This window comes from Hypomesus transpacificus, chromosome 11 (genome assembly GCF_021917145.1).
Source record: "Hypomesus transpacificus isolate Combined female chromosome 11, fHypTra1, whole genome shotgun sequence".
NCBI classification, from domain to species: Eukaryota; Metazoa; Chordata; class Actinopteri; order Osmeriformes; family Osmeridae; genus Hypomesus; species Hypomesus transpacificus.
The window spans coordinates 5,881,658-5,901,763 of NC_061070.1; the positions used below are offsets into that span (position 1 = coordinate 5,881,658).

At 41.9% G+C, this 20,106-nt stretch overlaps 1 protein-coding gene across 2 annotated transcripts; it reads left to right on the plus strand.

Annotated features, from left to right (window-relative positions):
- Positions 1-14,635: 14,635 nt before the first annotated feature.
- mpc1 (mitochondrial pyruvate carrier 1) lies at positions 14,636-20,079 on the plus strand. Of its 2 annotated transcripts, XM_047029872.1 has the most exons (5): positions 14,638-14,835; positions 15,213-15,216; positions 18,997-19,093; positions 19,170-19,302; positions 19,662-20,079. In XM_047029872.1, the coding sequence occupies exons 1-5, from the start codon at positions 14,765-14,767 to the stop codon at positions 19,684-19,686; spliced, it is 330 nt and encodes a 109-aa protein (XP_046885828.1). In that variant the 5' UTR covers positions 14,638-14,764; the 3' UTR covers positions 19,687-20,079. The 2 variants fall into 2 exon arrangements, with proteins under 2 accessions (XP_046885829.1, XP_046885828.1); XM_047029873.1 differs by lacking the exon at positions 19,170-19,302 and having other exon boundaries at positions 14,636-14,835.
- Positions 20,080-20,106: the final 27 nt, after the last annotated feature.

Consider the following 20,106-nt stretch of genomic DNA (forward strand, 5'->3'; position numbering starts at 1 on the left):
CACAAACGTTTTTCGTATTCATGCGTGTTCAGTTATAATGATATAAGGAATTAAACTCACGTACACGGACCCAGGTCCAGGGGATAGCTATGATGACACTGTGAGACCCAGGACTAGTGGAACCACGCAGGGGGTGAGTAGGAAAACAGAAAATAGTGATAGTCCAGGTACAGAAGCGAGGTCTAGTGACCATAATCAAACACAACAGAGTGTGACAAGTGGTGAACCAGAGAGTAGTAGAAGGTATCCAACTAGAGAAAGAAGGAAGCCGAGTCACTTAGATGAGTTCATAACTGAAAACTGTGTTAGTGATGCGGTTCTTTACACAGTAGACTACTGCTGTAGAGCGGTGTGTGGCATTTCACAGACATTTGGAGAGGCAATGGGGTCAGCTAACTCAAAAGAATGGGCAAAAGCCATGGATGAGGAAATCCAGTCCTTAAACGAGAACAAGACCTTTACCCCGACAACACTGCCAATAGGCAAGGAGACAGTGGGGGGTGGATGGGTTTACGCCATCAAGACTGATGTAGATGGGAGAGACAAATACAAAGCAAGGTTTGTGGCCAAGGGTTACAGCCAGAGAATGGGAGTAGACTAAGGGGAGATGTTTTCACCCACGGCAGACATGACGAGTGTAAGGGTGGTGCTACAAAAAGCTGCACAGGAGATTTTACTCCTGCACCAAATGGACGTGAAAACTGCGTACTTGCACGCTCCCATAGATTATGAGATCTACATCAATCCACCAGTGGGTTATGAAGAAAAATAGGGTATAGTTTATAAGCTAAAGAAATCCCTTTACGGTCTTAAACAATCCGGCCGAAATTGGAATAGGGTTTTGCACAATTGCCTTACTGAAGATGGATTCACACAAAACCTAGCCGACCACTGTGTCTATGCCAAAGAGTCAAAAGAAGGGAAGGTGATCATAATCACATGGGTCGATGACTTGACCATTGCAGCAAGCAATGAAGAGAGACTGAGAGAGGTGAAAGAGAAGCTCGCAGAAAAGTTTAAGATGAAAGATTTAGGCAAACTCAAACATTTTCTGGGTATTGATTTCAGTCAATCAGATGGATGTGTAAAGATGTCACAGGAAAGGTACACTAACAAGATACTACAGCGTTTTAATATGCAAGATTGTAGGACCAGAGAAACACCCTGTGAGCAGAAGCTAGGGTATACTGACGATGCAGTAAAGATGGAAGATGTCAGGATGAACAGGGAGGCTGTAGTCTTATATGCCTGACACTTGTACCAGACCAGATTTAAGTTTTGTAGTGAGCAGATTATCACAGTACTTTGCAGAGCCTACAGAGGAGCAGTGGGTCACTGTGAAGCACGTACTAAGGTATCTCAAAGGTACTGCAGAGAAAGGGTTAAGCTTTAGGAGAAATGACAGTGAGGAGCTAGGCATACAAGCCTACAGTGATGCTGACTGGGCGGCTGATACCAGTGACAGACGCAGTACCACAGGATACTGTGTCAGCCTTAGTCAGAACAGCTCTCTAGTCTTGTGGAAGACTAGAAAACAACCCACAGTTGTGCTATCCACCTGCGAGGCAGAATACATAGCACTGGCTTCAACCATACAGGAGTGTCTATACCTGGAGCAGTTACTAGGGGGTTTAGATAACTACAATTACACACAAACTATTGTACGAGGACAATCAGGGGACAATAGCTCTTGCCAAAAACCCTGTAAACAGACAGAGGTGTAAACACTTTGACATAAAGTACCACTTTATCAGGTCAACTGTGATTGAGGGAAGGGTGATTTTGATGTATTGTTCTACTGATATGATTGCTGATGTAATGACCAAACCTGTAAATAAGTTGAAACTGAAGAGGTTTGCAAGTGCTCTTTTTGGAGAGTGATATGTGTATTACAGAGGTTCACATTCATTCTTTTTTTTCTGTGTTTCTTTGCTTGAAGTATAGCAACCTGAGTACAAGTGGGGGTGTTGAGATATGTTCATTATGTACTCAGATGTATATGCCATGTAATGCTGTACTGTGGTATGTATAAAGCCTATGGTTACGCCACAGGGTGGCGCTAGGGTACAGGCTATAAAGGCCAATTTGCCATATGTTAGTTAGTCAGTTGAAGTTAGCTCTGACCGTGAGACTGATGTGTCAGAAGCCTATTAAATAAATACGCCAAGAACGGCTAAAGATAACTCCTCAAAGAAAATGTATGGTCAAAAGAAAAGTTTGGGGTTACTCTGAAAATGATTAATAAAATAGGCTATTGTAATAATAAAACTGCTAAATCCTTCTCTAAATCTCCTCTATCTTGCATAATGAAACATAAAACATTTTAAGTAATCTAGCCTGCGCTTGCCCTCAGTAATCAAATGATGCCGATCAGGGCGGTAAAATTACAAAATAGGACGCGAGTGTCTTAGAAATAATATAGAGCTACTGTATTTGTCTTCAAGGCCAACCAATGAGAATATTGTGAATAAAACCTATCCTGGATATCCTGGAACGCTGCGTCTGAACGTAGCCTATCAGAGGAGCGCCAGCGCTTCTGGTATCGACAGGGCAAGACGTCGAGTCAACACAGCGGTGATAGCTTCCTGGCCGACCGTGGGATGGGGAGCATTCATATGGAAGGCCTAGTGGGCAAGTATTAAGACGCCCCCGTGTGTTAGCAAGCGTAATTAACGCCGACTTGGCATGCAAAGTCGGTGTCTTTTGCGCCTTGTTTGACACGGCCTCGTCTCAACCATGCGTAAAAAACGCAGACTTCCATACAAAGTCGGCGTCTTTTTCGCCTCGAATTGAAGCGTGTCACGTGACACGTTGCATTTACACACGTAAATTACGTCTCAAACTTTGAGACGTGTCTAGCAAACCACACGAAATTAACGCCTGGTTTGGCACAATCAGCGTCTGGTTTTCCAAAATTAAAGTCTGCTTGCTTGAATCTCCGATGGGAAATTATGACAACAATTGTAACAACTAATACGTAAGCCAAGTAGGTCAAAGGATGCTCATGCGAGCAACTAACAAATGCAATGTTGGTTAGCTAGTTAGCTATTAGTATGAAGTTGGTGGTCACAATTGCAATCCTGAAAAGGGGTGCAGACTAGAGACAAATAAATGCAGTAATATCAGACTGGCTGGTTGTCTGGCTTGAAGCTTTGTGAACTTTCCTTGCACTGCGATTGCGTTGCCTCAGTATTGTGCGCGATTTGGTTTCACTGCCAACATTCCTTAATGGTCCGTGTACCTTGTGGCCATTGGTTGTTCTATTTTGCAACCAGTGTTGACAAACGCAAAATAGGGCCGTAATATCGTTTTGTCATTTTAGTAACTCAAACACACATTTAAGTATTAGGTACGGCATGTTTTTGGTTGTTTTGTTTTTTTGGGAATAATGAAATAACAATATAACACAAATGGTATAACGAGCCATTTACTCATTTGTTTGACCGGCCGTATTATGCACACTGGCACAAGTGAAAGAGAGAGGGGGAGAGACGTGTAATGATTGGGGGTGTTATTACTATCGAACACCAGAGGGCAGCAACGACTAGCTAAAAAAAAAAAATGTCCTGTGATCTGTAGGCCTACAATCTTGAAGAATTACCAGCAGGTTCTTTAGTAAAAGACACACACCAAACTGGAGGCACATGTTGACCGAGTTTTCTAGTTGCTACTTAATTAATAAATCTTTGATGAACCCAAGTTTCTTTAAAATATATTAGAAACATTACAAGACGGGGCTCCAGTGTGTGTTCAAACAAGGCCAAAAGTGTCAGACGGCATCGGTTGAAAAAGATAATCATACCCTTGCAAGAAACACTCCACGCAATCATAGTGAGCAAGTTGAGGTCATGAGGGCTACCTTTGCATTTTACATAGACACACAACTGACAGAGGCACTGTTGTGGATACTGTTTTCAAAGTTCTGATCATATTCAATGTCCAAATTCAACTTCTTCAAAGTCCATAAACAACACGGAGCAGCAACGAGAGGGTTCCCAGGAAAATCAGATTTCATTTGTCAGTGCTACACCTTTTATATCCAACAAATTACACCCCTGAACTTTTAAAACAAATCTTTTGGCCTACTACAATTGTAAATAACCTATGAATTCTGCTCCAATTGGGCCTTGATGCAATGCTATGTCATATTTTCAGCTGTTTCTGCAACATTTTTGGGGACTAACCAGGGACCAAACCAGTTCCTCTATTCTGCCCTACTACATGTGTTTTGCAACACCAGTTGCAATCAACCCTGGGTTATAGCCCTTCACCATTGAATGGTGCCATTCATTCTTCACAGGTCACAGGCATCAAGTCAAAGTGAATAGTAACTGGTCCAACTCCATATCCAAGCCCATGGTATCTGTGGAGGAATACAGTCATCACACTTGTCAAATCCTCCCCACACAAGTCCAATGACTTTAATAACGTGTGTGTAGGCCCATGCAGGTTGCAGACATACGACACAGATGAGAGTGAATTAGAGATAATGGTAATGGGAGGGTGTTGCACTTTTCTGCTTCTCTTTTTCTCCACTCACTTTACCTTCTCACGCTTTCCAATTGTTTAAGTCTCTATACTCTATTCCAGAGGTCGCCAACCTGTCGATCGCGATCGACGTGTCGATCTCGGAGACTTTCCCTGTCGATCTCCAAAATAATTTCAGAAATACTGATCTCCGACTAATTCATGAACGCGGAGGATTCTTAAACTGAACGCGCGTTCTCTTGTACCTGGATTTGCATATTGGCCTGTGCGTGTTGCAAAGCAATTCACCGACAGAATAAATGGGCGTTTTTTCCCGAAGACGACCTTTGAGAGACCTGCTATCCCAGGATACCTGTGGGCGTGGTTGCCGTTGGTTTGTTTATTTACCCGGCCGTGTTGTCCACATAGTGTTAGCAAGCATGGCAGAGGCACCACGAAAGAGGGCGAAAAACTACAGTTTCCATCATGAATGGGAGGAGGATTTCATCTTTACCTTGGTAAAAGACAAGAGTGTGTGTATGTTGTGCCACCAGCCACAGGCACTGTCTAAGCGAGGGAATTTGGAGCGGCACCACAACACTAACCATCCGAAATTCAAAGACTGCTATCCACCAAAGAGCGCAATCCGCGCCAAAAAAGTTCAGGAGCTGAAAGTGGAGTTGAAGGCTCAACAGTCGCTTTTCTCACAACCTACGTCTCAAAGTAAGGCTGCAACTGAGGCGTCATTTCGTATTAGCCACATTTTGGCTAAACACAAGAGACCTTTTACAGATGGGGATTTGTTTAAGGAACTATTGACCGTCACCGCAGAGACTGTTTGCAGCACCTTCAAAAACAAAGAGGACATAAAAGCTGCATTCCGTGCTGTGCCTCTTGGTCCTACAACAGTGACACGAAGGATCGAGTTACTGTCGGATAACGTTGGTCAACAGGTGTTGGAGAACTTGTCACTCTGTGAATATTTTTCACTGCAGTTTGATGAATCGCTGGATGTAATGGACACGGCTCAGCTTGTTGTATTTGTCAGAATGGCTTTCCAGGACTTTACAACAAAGGAGGACTTCCTCACTCTTCTCCAATTAAAAGAGAGAACGAGAGGTGAGGATATTTACACTGTTTTTAAAAGCTATGTCCGTGAAAAGAACATCCCCATTCAGAAACTGGTGGCAATCACTACCGATGGGGCACCGGCAATGTGCGGTGTGCACGCTGGTTTTATAGCACTGTGCCGTAATGATCCGGATTTCCCCGACTTCATGAAGTATCACTGTGTGATTCATCAGCAAGCCTTGGCTGGGAAAGTTGTGGACTTTTCTCATGTCATGTCACTGGTGGTCAAAGTGGTAAACTCGATTCGAGCAAAAGCGCTTCAGCATCGCTTATTCAAGGCGTTATTGGATGAGCTCGATTCGGCGTATGGAGACCTGCTTCTGCATGCTGATGTCAGGTGGTTGAGTCGCGGAAAAGTGCTGCAGCGATTTGTTGACTTGCTGCCTGAGATTAAGACGTTTCTGTCGAAAAGGAACGAGGAGCACGAGGAACTTTCAACGGATGCGTGGCTACTGGACCTGGGGTTTCTGACGGACCTAACCGGAAAACTGAACTCGCTCAACCACGAACTCCAGGGAAAAGACCGGCACCTCCTCCACATGATCAGCGCAGTGAATGCGTTCAAGGCCAAACTCTGTGTCTGGACCACGAATCTGAGGAAAGGGACGCTGACACACTTTACAAACCTGGAAAAAATGTCACAGTCCATCAAAGACTCTTCTGACTTTCACCCTGAGCAGTACTGTGTGCACCTGGACAAACTGGCAGCGGAGTTCAGTCGACGTTTTGGTGAGTTAGAAATCATGAAGGATATTGCTGCATTTCTTTCAAACCCATTCCTGCCTATTAATACAGAGGAGGTTGCAGACCAATTCGAGAAAGCATTTGCTTTGCCAAGTGGAGTGGACATGGAGATGCTTGATTTGCAAAATGACATTGAGCTGAAAGCCAGGTCAAGGGACAGTGACTTTTGGGGACTTGTCAGCCGAGAGAAGTTTCCTCTCCTCAGTGCATGTGCACTAAAAGTGAGTGCCTACTTTGGATCGACCTACCTCTGTGAAATGGCATTTTCACAGATGAAAATCACCAAATCCAAGTACAGGAGCCGGCTTACTGACAGACACCTCACAGACTGCCTCAGACTGGCTGTCTCTGCTTATGAGCCAAACTACAAGGCACTCACAGACAGTGTTCAGTCACAGCCATCACACTGACTTGTCACATGAGAAATTTGTCAGTGTTGTGTTGTAACTTCAGTTTATAAATAAAACCGTTCATATCCAGCCTGCTCATTGCAAAAGTGTTTTTTCTTGTTCATATTGTTCACAAAGTGTTTGATTTCATTCAATTACAATAAGGCCAAATATAAAGTTAAGTTGTAAGTTCAGTCTGGAGTCTGTTCTGTCTCTCAACGCCTCAATAGGTAGATCTTCGGGTCACCAAGGCAAAGGTCGGTGATCTTTGGCCTAAAAAGGTTGGTGACCACTGCTCTATTCTCTCTGTATCCTGCATAAAAGATGACTGTGTACTCTGTATATCAAAACAATCCGGCATATCAATCCATATATCTCTCCACACTGAGATCCCATCACCCTTTCCCAGCCCACTGCTGTTTTCAACTAACTTATATACTACAACAGCATAATACAATCCCTGAAATTCAGATATGGCTTTTGATTTTGGAGTGCCACCCCAAGATTTCAGTGGCCCCATCTGGCCACTCCTATAAAACATTTCTGGGGGTGCCACTGCTTTTGCCTGTTTATGCTTGCACTGCAATGAAGAAAACGATATGACAACAATAATGTTTAATGTAACTGGCCCCTCTAACAGCACCACTGGCCCCAATGTAACTGCCCCCCCCCCCCTCATGGTCTAGAACCTCGCCTAGCTACATTGCAAATCAAGACAAGAGCCTTTTCATAAGGCCCAGTGGCAGACATGCTGTCTGAGGCTGTCAAATATCAGCACTCATGGAATGCCTCCTGTACAATTAAAGTAGGCCTACTTGGTTGGAACTAACTTAATATTTAAATTAAGAACAAACAACAAGAAAAATTGTATGTAGACACAGCCGCCCCTCTAATTGCATTCATTCTCATTCCTGTGGCTACGGTGGTCTCAAGCTAGTATACTAACTTTAAGCACAGAAGTATAGGCTACTATACGAATCGTCACAAGCAGAACAGTAATTTCCTTTCTCAGGACATTTTAAAATGGTGTGTAACAGCGTGAATGCATTGATGTTGGCTAAACAAGTGTAGTGTTGTACATTGATGGAAAATATTATGTTTTTTATTAATAAAAAGGGAAGATTTCCTCACTGATTGCACTTCATTAAAACGTACAACAGAGCTGAAAGGTAATTTAGGTGGGGGGAGGGATGGTTGGGGAGGGTTTCTTGCACAGGTGTGATTGTCTTTTTCAACTGATACCATCGGGCCCTTTTGGCCTTGTTTGAACACACACTGGAGCCCCGTCTTGTAATGTTTCTAATATATATTAAAGAAACTTGGGTTCATCAAAGATTTATTAACTAAGTAGCAAGTAGCAAACTCGGTCAACATGTGCTTCCAGTTTGGTGTGGGTCTTCTACTAAAGAACCTGCTGCTATGTCGTCAAGAGTGTTGGCCTACAGATCACAGGTCGTTGCTGCCCTCTGGTGTTCGGAAGTAATAACACTCCCAATCGTTTAGCATCTCTCCCTCTGTTTTTCACTTGTGCCAGTATGCACAATACGGCCGATCAAACAAACGAGTAGGCTAAATGTCTCGTTATACCGTTTGTGTTATATGGATATTCCGTAATTCCAAAATGAAACAAAACAACGGAAACCAAGCCTTTCCCCATAATCTGGTTCTGACATCCAAAATGAACAAATCGATATTACGAGGCTATTTTTTTGTTGTTGCAGATATTAGCATAAAGTATATGGAATAATCAAAACAACCATTAATGGCTCGTTATACCATTTGTGTTATATGGTTGTTTCATTATTTTTTTAAAACCGAAACAACCAAAAACAAGCCGTAATACTTAAATGTGTGTTTGAGTTACTAAAATGACAAAACGATATTACGGCCCTATATTGCGTTTGTCAACACGGGTTGCAAAATAGAAAAACCAATGGCCACAAGGTACACGGACCCTTAATGTAAGAGGCAATGCGCAAACTCAGTTGGTGGCAAAATACAACTGTTGTTACTATTCATGTCAAGTGTATTTTATTGTCATTTTCAATTACATATGGTAGTACAAACGAAACAGAGTTTCCCCAGGACCATGATGCCATATTAAAAAACATGACAGTAAGGTGCCAGGGTCAGCGTATATGTAGCCTACAGTGACAGGACAGTATGTACAGTGACAGGACAGTATGCAGTGACAGGACAGTATGTTCAGTGACAGGACAGTATGTTCAGTGACAAGACAGTATGTACAGTGACAGGACAGTATGCAGTGACAGGACAGTATGACAGTGACAGGACAGTGTGTACAGTGATTGGAGGTAGCAGGTATGAAGTGACAGGTTCTCGTGCCAATATATTGTGATGCCAATTTGTTGAGCGGTCATCTTCCTTGTATAGACCTACAAAAGTGAAATACACAGCCAATAAATAAAGGTTCATCGGCTGTCCTCACATTCACACACTGTTGTCCTTATACTTAACAGATCATCTATGATGTCCTAAAGGCCCAACTCCTTCTCAGGTCACCTTCTGGCAGCAACCTTACAGGTAGGTTTCACTGTGCAACCAGGCCTACCCAAGCTGCTGCTGCTGGGCCAAGGGCTGATTGGAATGGCACACTGGGACTTGCAGATGATGTGAAATACATTTTTATTTCTGCTGTGTAAGATGTAGGCCTACTGCTTTTAATTGAGTTGAACGCTGTTAAACACTGCCATGGTCAGCAAACACTAGCCATGGCTCTACTTCAGAAAGGATACTGTTCACAGCTGTATGAATCAATAGGACATTACCATTACCTGAATGACTTGTAGTGGTCAGGAGGTTATGCCTGTTCTGATGTAGGAAATAAACCATGTTAGATTGTTGGCTCTGTGTATTGTTTGGGTCTCCTCTCCCTGTTTTCTGTTTCTGTGTCTTTGGTTCTGTTGCAGGATGGCAGGCAGGTAGAGGAGCTGTGATTGCTGCAGGGGCACACCTGTGACCTGTGCCTTGGTCCTTAATAAGCTGTGCCCTAACAAGCTGGGTCTCTCCATTACTAGCAGGAACATCATCACTGTTTGCCTTTTAGTTTGTAATGATTCTCTACACTTGCACTGATCCCACATCCACTCCCTACACTGCTAATTTACATGACCGTCACATACAACCGTTTTTTTTAAAGCACTTTCTATTGAAGAAATACACTGTTATCCATATTCATGTGGCTATCCACTTCCTTCATTTACTTCTGGAGCAATAAAGTATCAATCTAATCTTCCTATGAACCCGGTTAACACAAAATATCGTACACTGCTAATCGTCAGCTAACTAAATGGTAGGCGAATAGACAATCAAGCTTGATATGGTATAGTCATGAACTAGCACTGTTCAAAGATGTCCAACCCAAGTTCTCAATGTCTGCAGAAAAACACAAAAGAGAAGAAACCTGCTCTCGCAATGCAGTGTTAGGCTACCAATAAAACAATTGTGATAACTTTAATTTATCTTCACAGTGCCCGCTCACTAGGGATAATTTTCCATAACAAATAACGCAATGCGTCCTCTACTTTTATGAGGTGACCTGACGCTCAGGTCATTGACCCTTTAGTGACACCATCTATAAGGGTAACACCATTTTCATTATCTGGGAAATCATACCCTAACCTTTTGTTACATTTCCTTCTCATGTAATACACTTTCCCCTACATTCAGCCTTATAACATACTCCAAACGAACACAATGTACCATCATTAGGCTACAGTGTCTTGGTAAAGGGGTGAAAAATACTAGATTTTAACTAAACTTCCATTCAGGATTACGATTGCAGATGCATTGATTAAAGAGAAGTTTAAAGAATTATAAGACATTTTTGTAAGTCCAACGGTAATATCTGTAGGTTGCCACCTACACTCAGAAGCCAATGCTACTAAGAAACCCTTTTAAAATCAAACACTCTAAAAGTAAGGTTATACAATTTAATTGTATGTCTTTAATTAATTCAATTATGCCTTATGTTTTACGGTGTGTGGTGGTAGGATCCAAACGCAGGAGAGTAGCCAGACTTTGCCTCAAACAAAGGTTTATTCTTTTAAACGGGAAACAGCCATGGTCAGTAGCGGTCCTAGCACATTTGGCGCCCTAGACTGATTTTTCACCAGCACCCATTCTTATGCCGCCCTAGGCGGCTGCCTATGTCGCCTATAGGAAAGACCGGCACTGGACAGGGTATTACGTTAACAAGGGTAAGGACAAGACAAAGACACAAAACAGCAACCTAAAATACACAGAACCAAACAAGACACAGGTGGACACGATAATACTAACAAGAACTGAAACCACTCAACGAGACGCAGGTGAAGACAATGGCAGACACAAGGACGCGGTAGGGCAGGGCAAAACCAAAAACGGGGGCACGGCTGTGGCCGTGACATTATGCCTGCCCAAAGGTGGGTGACTGTATTATCCCAGACTTCATGTACTGTTTGAACTGGGTTGTGTGTATGGGCAGTCTCAGGGTTATGTCACAGGTGTTGGCCTCTGGGAACACCCTTGGTGCTGGGGGAGGACCAGGGGACAGAAAGATAGTCAAAATATAGTATTTTGCTTAGAGTAGAGGTGCTAGACATGTCGTAAATGGATACAGGTCACTACACAAACGTTGAATGTATTCATTCACACAAGGTAGTAGCCTACACTAAACCTTACAAAGTGCCAATACACACATCTGTATAAGCCTGGCATGAGGTGTGTAGCCAACCAGTGCTTGTTTAATGGTGTCATAACTGGATTCATAGGAAGATTAGATAAGAACTTCAGGAAGTGACAAGCCACGGTAATAAGAATAAACATGTATTTATTTAATAAAAAGTGCTTACAAAGAAACGGTTGGTAAATTAGTAGTGTAGGGAATGGGTGTGGGATCAGTGCAAGTGTTGAGTGTAGAGAATTATTACAAACTAAAAAGCAAACAGTAATGACATTCCTGATAGAAATGGAGAGACCCAGCTTTTTAGGGCACAACTTATTAAGGACCGAGGCACAGATCACAGGTGTGCTCTAGCAGCAATCACAGCTCCTCTACCTGCCTGCCAACTTGCAACAGAACCAAAGACACAGAAACAGAAGACAGAGAAAGGAGACCCAAACAATGCACATAGAGCCAACAATCTAACATGGTTTATGCTATCATCAGAACAGGCATAACCTCCTGACCACTACAAGTCATTCAGGTAATGGTAATGTCCTATTGATTCATACAGCTGTGAACAGTATCCTTTCTGAAGTAGAGCCATGGCTAGTGTTTGCAGACCATGGCAGTGTTTAACAGCGTTTAACTCAAGTTAAAAGCAGTAGGCCTACATCTTACACAGCAGAAAGACAAATATTTATTTCAGGTCATCTGCAAGTCCCAGTGTGCCATTCCAATCAGCCCTTGGCCCAGCAGCAGCTTGGGTAGGCCTGATTGCACAGTGAAATCCAGCAGCATGGTTGCTGCCAGAAGGTGACCTGAAAATGAGTTGGGCCTTTGAGACATCATAGATGATTTGTTAAGTATAAGGACAACAGTGTGTGAACGTGAAGGACAGCAGATGAACCTTTATTTATGTCACCGTGGCTGTGTATTTCACTTTTCTAGGTCTATACAAGGAAGATGACCGCTCAACAAATTGGCATCACAATATATTGGCATGAAAACATATCACTTCATAACTACTACCTCCAATCACTGTACATACTGTCCTGTCACTGTACATACTGCCCTGTCACTGAACATACTGTCCTGTCACTGTACATACTGCCCTGTCACTGTACTGTCCTGTCACTGTAGGCTACATATACGTTGACCCTGGCACCTTACTGTCATGTTTTTTAATATGGCATCATGGTCCTGGGGAAACTCTGTTTCGTTTGTATAACCATAAGTAATTGAAAATGACAATAAAATACACTTGACATGAATAGTAACAACAGTTGTATTTTGCCACCAACTGAGTTTGCACATTGCCTCTTACATTAAGGAATGTTGGCAGTGAAAACAAATCGCGCACAATACTGAGGCAACGCAATCGCAGTGCAAGGAAAGTTCACAAAGCTTCAAGCCAGACAACCAGCCAGTCTGATATTACTGCATATATTTGTCTCTAGTCTGCACCCCTTTTTAGGATTGCAATGGTGACCACCAACTTCATACTAATAGCTAACTAGCTGACCAACATTGCATTTGTTAGTAGCTCGCATGAGCATCCTTTGACCTACTTGGCTTACGTATTAGTTGTTACAATTGTTGTCATAATTTCCCATCGGAGATTCAAGCAAGCAGACTTTAATTTTGGAAATTGTGCCAAACCAGGCGTTAATTTCGTGTGGTTTGCTAGACACGTCTCAAAGTTTGAGACGTAATTTACGTGTGTAAATGCAACGTGTCACGTGACACGCTTCAATTCGAGGCGAAAAAGACGCCGACTTTGTATGGAAGTCGGCGTTTTTTACGCGTGGTTGAGACGGGGCCGTGTCAAACAAGGCGCAAAAGACGCCGACTTTGTATGCCAAGTCGTCGTTAATTACGCGTGCTAACACACGGGGGCGTCTTAATACTTGCCCACTAGGCCTTCCATACATTCAACACCCCCAAATACGACACGGTTTCGTGTGGATGTACCGACCCGACGGTGTCCACCTCGATCGACGACTCCTGTGCTAGCCACAGCCCACAGCACACACAACAACGGCTCTTTTAATAGCCACCCAAAATGTAAAAGAAAGAGTAATTAGACCGTTAAAAGTGCCGTTGTAATTTTACAACCATGGGGTCTTACAGAGTTAAATGGTACCATCTTTACATCTTTGAAGTGTGTCATAAAAAGCTGCGTCACGTCGGCTACATTGCGAGCTCAGCTCGCGGTGTCCGGTAGGCTACTATAGCGAGCAACTCCACATTCATCCGTCTCTGAGCTTGCTTTAAAATAACAGAAAACATTAATATATTGACGTTGATACAGTTAGATGCTTTTTATGTCATACCACTTGAGAAACACAGTCCTACACATAATTAGACAAATGCAATATTAGACTTCCCATAGCCTACGACCTCATAACCAAGTGAAACAGATGCTAAGGAGTTGAAGAAGCAGATGCTGCGTCTTCCTCTTGTTGGGCAACCAACAAGTTGTTTATATCTGATTACAATTTACTGTTGTTGTTGTTGTCGTAAGTTTCCTATGGCACTGCATCTTCATGAGCTACATTTGGTAGAGCTACATCCTTCTCTTCCAACCAACTAGTAACACCACTCCTTCATCTGAGTGATAGGCCTACATGTAATTTTAAAAAATTATTATCAAGGGAACATAATGGTCAGAACTGCAGTCAAACACTTAAATGCTTTTTGAAATATGTTAACACCTCCCGCGTGAGACACATCATATCTCCTTGCAAAGGCATGCGTGGATGTGCCATCCTGGAGGAATTGGACAATCTGTGCAACTTCTGTTGCAGATTAAGAAATCGCCTCATGCTCCCAGTAGTGATAATGACTAAAGCCAATACTTGTGGAAACCAGTCAAAGAGATCAAGAGGGAGAAACTTGAAATGGCTTCCACATTCAAAACCAAAAACAGTTTTTGGGGTCATCTCATCGTCTCATCGTCTCAAAGTGCACTTGTTGTTAATTCCATCAACACCAATGCAGCGGGAACTGATTAAAACCCCGTCTGCTACTTAACTGACCAGATCATTATCAGAGAAGTGCAATTTAATTCATGCCATATCCCAATAAAAAAAACTGTTCCTTAATTTTTTGGGGAGCAGTGTATATTTCTCAGATCACAATTGAAATTCTCCGTAATCATAGGCTACCTATTCAACCTCCACATCCATTCTAGTCAGCTGTTTAGAGAGATACATTCACCGGAACAAACCGGGTGCCAAAACGGAAATGCAAAACCTTCAAGATCCATCTTGGGCTAAGTTTGACCCATAGAGTTACCGTTGTCCTCTAACAATCTCTAATACCAAATACAATTTCTGCTCAAACTGAACTTTTACAATAGGAAGCAATGGCAGGAACACTGGCACGAAAGGCAGTAGACCACCTGAAAAGCAAGGAGTTCAGGGATTATTTAACAAGGTATGGGAAACTGTTTATTTAGCGCAACATTTTTGCCTGCTAACCCATATCACTAGGCTTCTTAGTCTAGCCAATTTGTTTAGCTAGTTTGGCCTACACTAGTTATTCGTTAGCCGACCTATACTGTTCAGTATTTAATCCTAACCCGTCGTATTAATTCGCCAAGAATGAATGTCTAGAGCTGTGCAACGTGACATTTTTGGTATAGCTAGCTAGTCTACTGTAGAGATTCTTCTTTGTTTTAGCTAGAAGTGTATCAAGGAAGGATTTAGTTTACCTACGACCTTTGTAATACCGTCAACAGTACTCAAATGTTAGTTTGTACTGGAAGGCTACATGCCAAACTAGCTAGGTCTCACTTAGCGCTACCAAGCTAGCACGGTAGTTTTTTAACGTTAGCTGTGCACTACTTTGGTGTGTCAAACCCCGTCGATATGTTCATTAGCCTCCCCACAGAGGGCACACTGGTTTGTCAGAAAAATAGACAATGATGTGTAGACTAGCTAAGAGGGCAACATTTGTGAGGACAATAATATTTATTTTGAACAATACCCACTGCGTTGGTATATCAACCTTTTGATATTGCTCAAAAGAAAGATATTCTTATACTATAAGACTAGAATATTTGTATTTTCAGGCAGTGAAGAGGGGAAAACGGTTCGTTTTTCTGGACGTGCGTTTATTTTCTTCAGCTAATAGCTAGAGGCTTGCACCACATATGTCTGTAAACTCAACTACTTGTTCGACAAGCTAGTTAGGTCAAGGTAACGTAAATGTAAATGTACGTATGTTAATCTGAACTGGGCTGAGAACCAGCATGTATGTTTACCGTCTGAGCTCTACTACAGTAGTCCAGTCATTTTAATCCAAGATGGGGGTCAATAGGACAAATTGCCACAGAAGTAAACTCAACTGATTTTGTGTCCTCAATATGTCCTGAGTAAGGGAAAAAAAAGCCCTGAAGAATCCCATTAGTGGGATACCTATAGCCTATTCATACGCCTATTCATTATTTTCCTCATGTGAAAAGGCTAAAACGTTTAACCTTTAGATATCACTATGAAAATTACTGAGTTCATGACTTGTATTAAGACAAACAAAACATTTATTACGATTTTTGGGGGTAACATGAGCAAACGCTGCATAATAATGTATGTGCTAATTTGCATAAATACCACAACATATCTAGCGTCACTGTGTCCAATCCCGACCGCTGTAAACTACTATTTTCCAAACCCAAACGGTATTATTACGGTATTATAACGGCAATATTATTTTAGGCATACCAAACAATCTGTGTCAAATTTATTAACATATATGGACTTTTACATGTCTAAATCATTTTGGAAAGTTACATTGATGAGAGAAAGCCGAAATACCACTCGGGCGACGCTCGGGCGACGATTTTTACTCTGAAAAGTGTTTCTGTTTTGTCATCGTTCTGCTACTATGGGTTAGCAACAGTGGTTCTCAACCTTTTTTCAGTGATGTACCCCTTGTGAAATATTTTCAGCCAAGTACCCCCTAACCAGCGCAGAGCATTTTTTATTGAAAAAATATGTAGGCCTAATACACAGCGCTATGCCATTGTAATGGATGTGTTCAGGACATGAACAGGCACAACTTATGGGTGGGTTTTTAGATTTATTTGCTCCTGCAGAAGACAATGAAACAACAAATTGCCATCTTATTTTCTCTCTCTTTGCACCTCAGCTTCCCTCAAGCAATACAAAATGTAGTGTTCACTCAACGTGACATCACATATTCAATGCATTATTAGCCAAGAGCAATTCAAATTTGACCAGAAAACTTTTAGCAAATTAATGTTAACATCATGAAAAACTATATCCAGAGGAGATATCAGTGCCACCTAGAGCAGGGGTTCTCAAACATTTCAGCCCACGACAGGGCCGGAGTGGGGCCACTTTTCAGCCTGGGAGCGTTTTGTATACCAAACGGGGCCGGATGCAGCCTGCTTTAACTAGGGGTGCAGTGAACTTTTCTGGGCGGTATCATGATTACAGAAAGGGATTATATTAGGGCTGCAACTAACGATTATTTTAGTAATCGCTGAATCGGATAAAAAAAACTAAAAAGCATACATTTCCAACCCTTTATTCAAAAACAGAACTGACAGTGCAAAACATCTTCAGAATGTGCACAAACAGGCACGCAATTTTGAAAAAAGGATTAATATTAGCGTGGATTTAATGCTATTTTCAGAGATGAGCAATTTAATTTTTGTTTAAAACATTTTTGAAAATTGAAAGGTTTTGCAAGTAGGCCGGACTTTATTAAAATAATCTGGTGTATATGTATGATTTTTTGACACAATTTTGAAAAAAGTTACGGTCACATGACATGCTGTTTTTGGATGCTTTTATATAGGAATTAGTGGTCCCCTAATACTGGATCTGAAGTCTCTTTCCCGAAATTCAGCCTTGGTACAGAATTATAGCCACCACGAGTAGTCCCACAATGAGCTTTCCTCAGAACGCGCTGTTTCTGTGTCTGTAGCTTTAAATGCTAAATGAGGAGGAGAGGCGGCACCATGCGCTAATGTTTACAGTGGATGTATCGCAAGGGCTCGTAGACCCGTTGCTGTAAGATGCCTCGAATTTGCCCATTCTCATCTGATAACCCTGGTTTGCAGAGCTGCACACTCAGTCATTTCAATGTGGGGAAAGGCAGATATAGCGTGCGCCATAACGCCAACAGCAGAACGTTATCCACATAACAACGAAGCGTACAACACTGCGTTACAGAATGTGTATTCACACACATACTTGATGCTATCTACCTTTACATTAGCGACAGTACCTCAGCTGATGGCTGCAGAGCTAATGTTACAGCCAGATTCTAAGGGTAGCAAGCTAGGTAACCATATCGCAAGCAACAAAATTATATAGTGTTAGTTGACTTACTTGTCCGAGGTTTGTAGCTGGACCAAGGAGTAGGCTGCTGGACCAAGGAGTAGGCTACTGATCCAGAATTTAATTTCAGACAGTCAGCAAGGCCAACTTTGTATTGGCTCAAGTTAAGGAAACAGCTGGTGGCTGAAATGTTTGGCGCAGACATGCAAAACTTTGAGAGGTTGTGTCGGCGCATTTCCAGCGAAAATATGTGCAGAGGCTCCTTGTGACGTCAAAAGGGGCAGATTTTCAAACGCAGCGTTTGAGCCTTCATTTTCTCCAAGGCGGAGAAGAACACCCAGGGCTTATTTACACCTATAGAAAATTCTAGCCACTGAGGGACCAAAGGCATGCTAGGGGAACTCATTAATGTTAAATAACCTCCTAAATTGAAGTTTTCATGTCATGTGACCTTTAAGATTTGCGAGGATTGTACAAATATGCGAGGATTGTACAAATATTTGTAGTAACAGTTTTAGAAAAGCAATAAGGCCCGCAAGTCCGTGTTTTGGCTGATTTTAGAACAGGTAAGGGGAGTTATGCACAACGCGACAAGCTTATTGCTTAATTAAACATTTGGTTCGCGTGCCCATAATTTGCACGTCACCTTATCGGCCAGGTACATCGGCAGAAAGTTTCATATCTGCAGATGTCGATAATTAAGTTTTGAAGCTTTTATCTGCCGATACTGATGACGTGCAGATATTATCGTGCATCCCTAATAGGCGTATGAATAGGCTATATCTGGGTCTTTTTCGAAACTTTCCCCTAATGGGATTCTTCTGGGCTTTTTTTTCCTTACTCAGGACATATTGAGGATCCAAAATCTGTTGAGTTTGCTTCTTTTGCAATTTGTCCTACCTTTTTTCATAAAATGACTGGACGACACCGTCTTAGCTCTTACCATCCAATTATGCACTTAAATGCCCCATGTATTTCATGCAAGCCCTAACAATGTTCCTTTTCTCATTTTTGTTTGTGTGTCTGCAACCTTGACAAATCATATTGATTAGCACGGTAAGGATTCTGATCTCCTTCCACAAGTTCCAGCCAGGTTACAGGATAATGTCATTAGATACAATCTACTGATTGGTTGACTTACCTCAAGCCTATTATATTAGTCTGTTGTACATGTATGCATTTTTTTTTTGTAAGTACAGTTGCCACAGACTAGTCATAAGATGAATCATCTACAAAATGGTATGGAGGGAACAAGGCTTCTAAAGTGTTACTGTTCACTCCTCTGCAGCACTTCTGGGGCCCTGTTGCCAACTGGGGGCTGCCTATTGCTGCCATTTCAGACATGAAGAAAAGCCCAGAGATCATCAGTGGCAGGATGACTTTTGGTGAGATGACTTCAAGACACATGCATAAACACGCACGCACTCTCTCTTAACTCACTCCTTAATTCCTCTTCTGCAGCCCTGACCTGCTACTCGCTGCTTTTTATGAGGTTTGCCTACAAGGTCCAACCCAGGAATTGGCTGTTATTTGCGTGCCATCTGACCAATGAGACTGCTCAGCTCATCCAGGGAGGCCGACTCATTAAATACAAGTATAACCAATGGTTTCTGTGCTGTCAGTGACTGCTTCATCAGATAAATATTAAAAACTGGCCCCATTCAGCCCACAGTTCTCAGTCTTACTAGTTTATGGAGGTCAAGTATTTGAAGAGGGCGTTGTATTTTGGCTTTGCAAATGGTACATTAAACATGTTAAACAAGTAACTTCATTGGTGCGAGGTTATCAGTATCATCAAGTTAGCCTAATCATGGCCGGTGAAAATATGCATAACTCAATATCTCCCTATCATTGTGAGTCATACATTTTAAACAATGCAATAAATTATTAAAAGTCCCATCTATTGCAATCCTAGTCAAAATACCGATATTTAATTAATATGTTCTTTTACAGCATGGAGAAGAAGATGGCCTCTTAGCTCCAAAGCATCAGACTCCAGTATTTTCCTGGGTACACATGTTCTACTCTACCAAAACATGTCACACCCACCTAAATGTTTTTTACTTAATTATTGATGTCTCTGAAATCAATCATCTAAGTTTCATGCAGACAATTTGTTTCAATTGTTTTACAGCATCACACACAAGTTCGAGATTAAAAAACATCTACTTATACAGTTGACCGAAGATGATGGTTAACTGTATGTAATGGTATTTTGTCATTTGATTAATTTATTTGCTATAATATTTCCACACAATCTCTGAAGTTATTACTAGTAAAACATTGTTTTTGGTTTATTCTACTGGAATTGCCTGTGTAACCACTTACTGTATACTGTATGACTAATAATAAAATAAATATTTTGAGGAAAGTCCAGTGCTAGCTTGTTTCAATATGT

Bases quoted from the DNA above. Each gene is read 5' to 3' on its own strand.
- mpc1 (XM_047029872.1), top strand. From the start codon at position 14,765: ATGGCAGGAACACTGGCACGAAAGGCAGTAGACCACCTGAAAAGCAAG. The intron at 19,094-19,169 runs GTGAGATGACTT...CCTCTTCTGCAG, and splicing joins CAGTGGCAGGATGACTTTTG to CCCTGACCTGCTACTCGCTG. The intron at 19,303-19,661 runs GTATAACCAATG...GTTCTTTTACAG, and splicing joins GGCCGACTCATTAAATACAA to CATGGAGAAGAAGATGGCCT.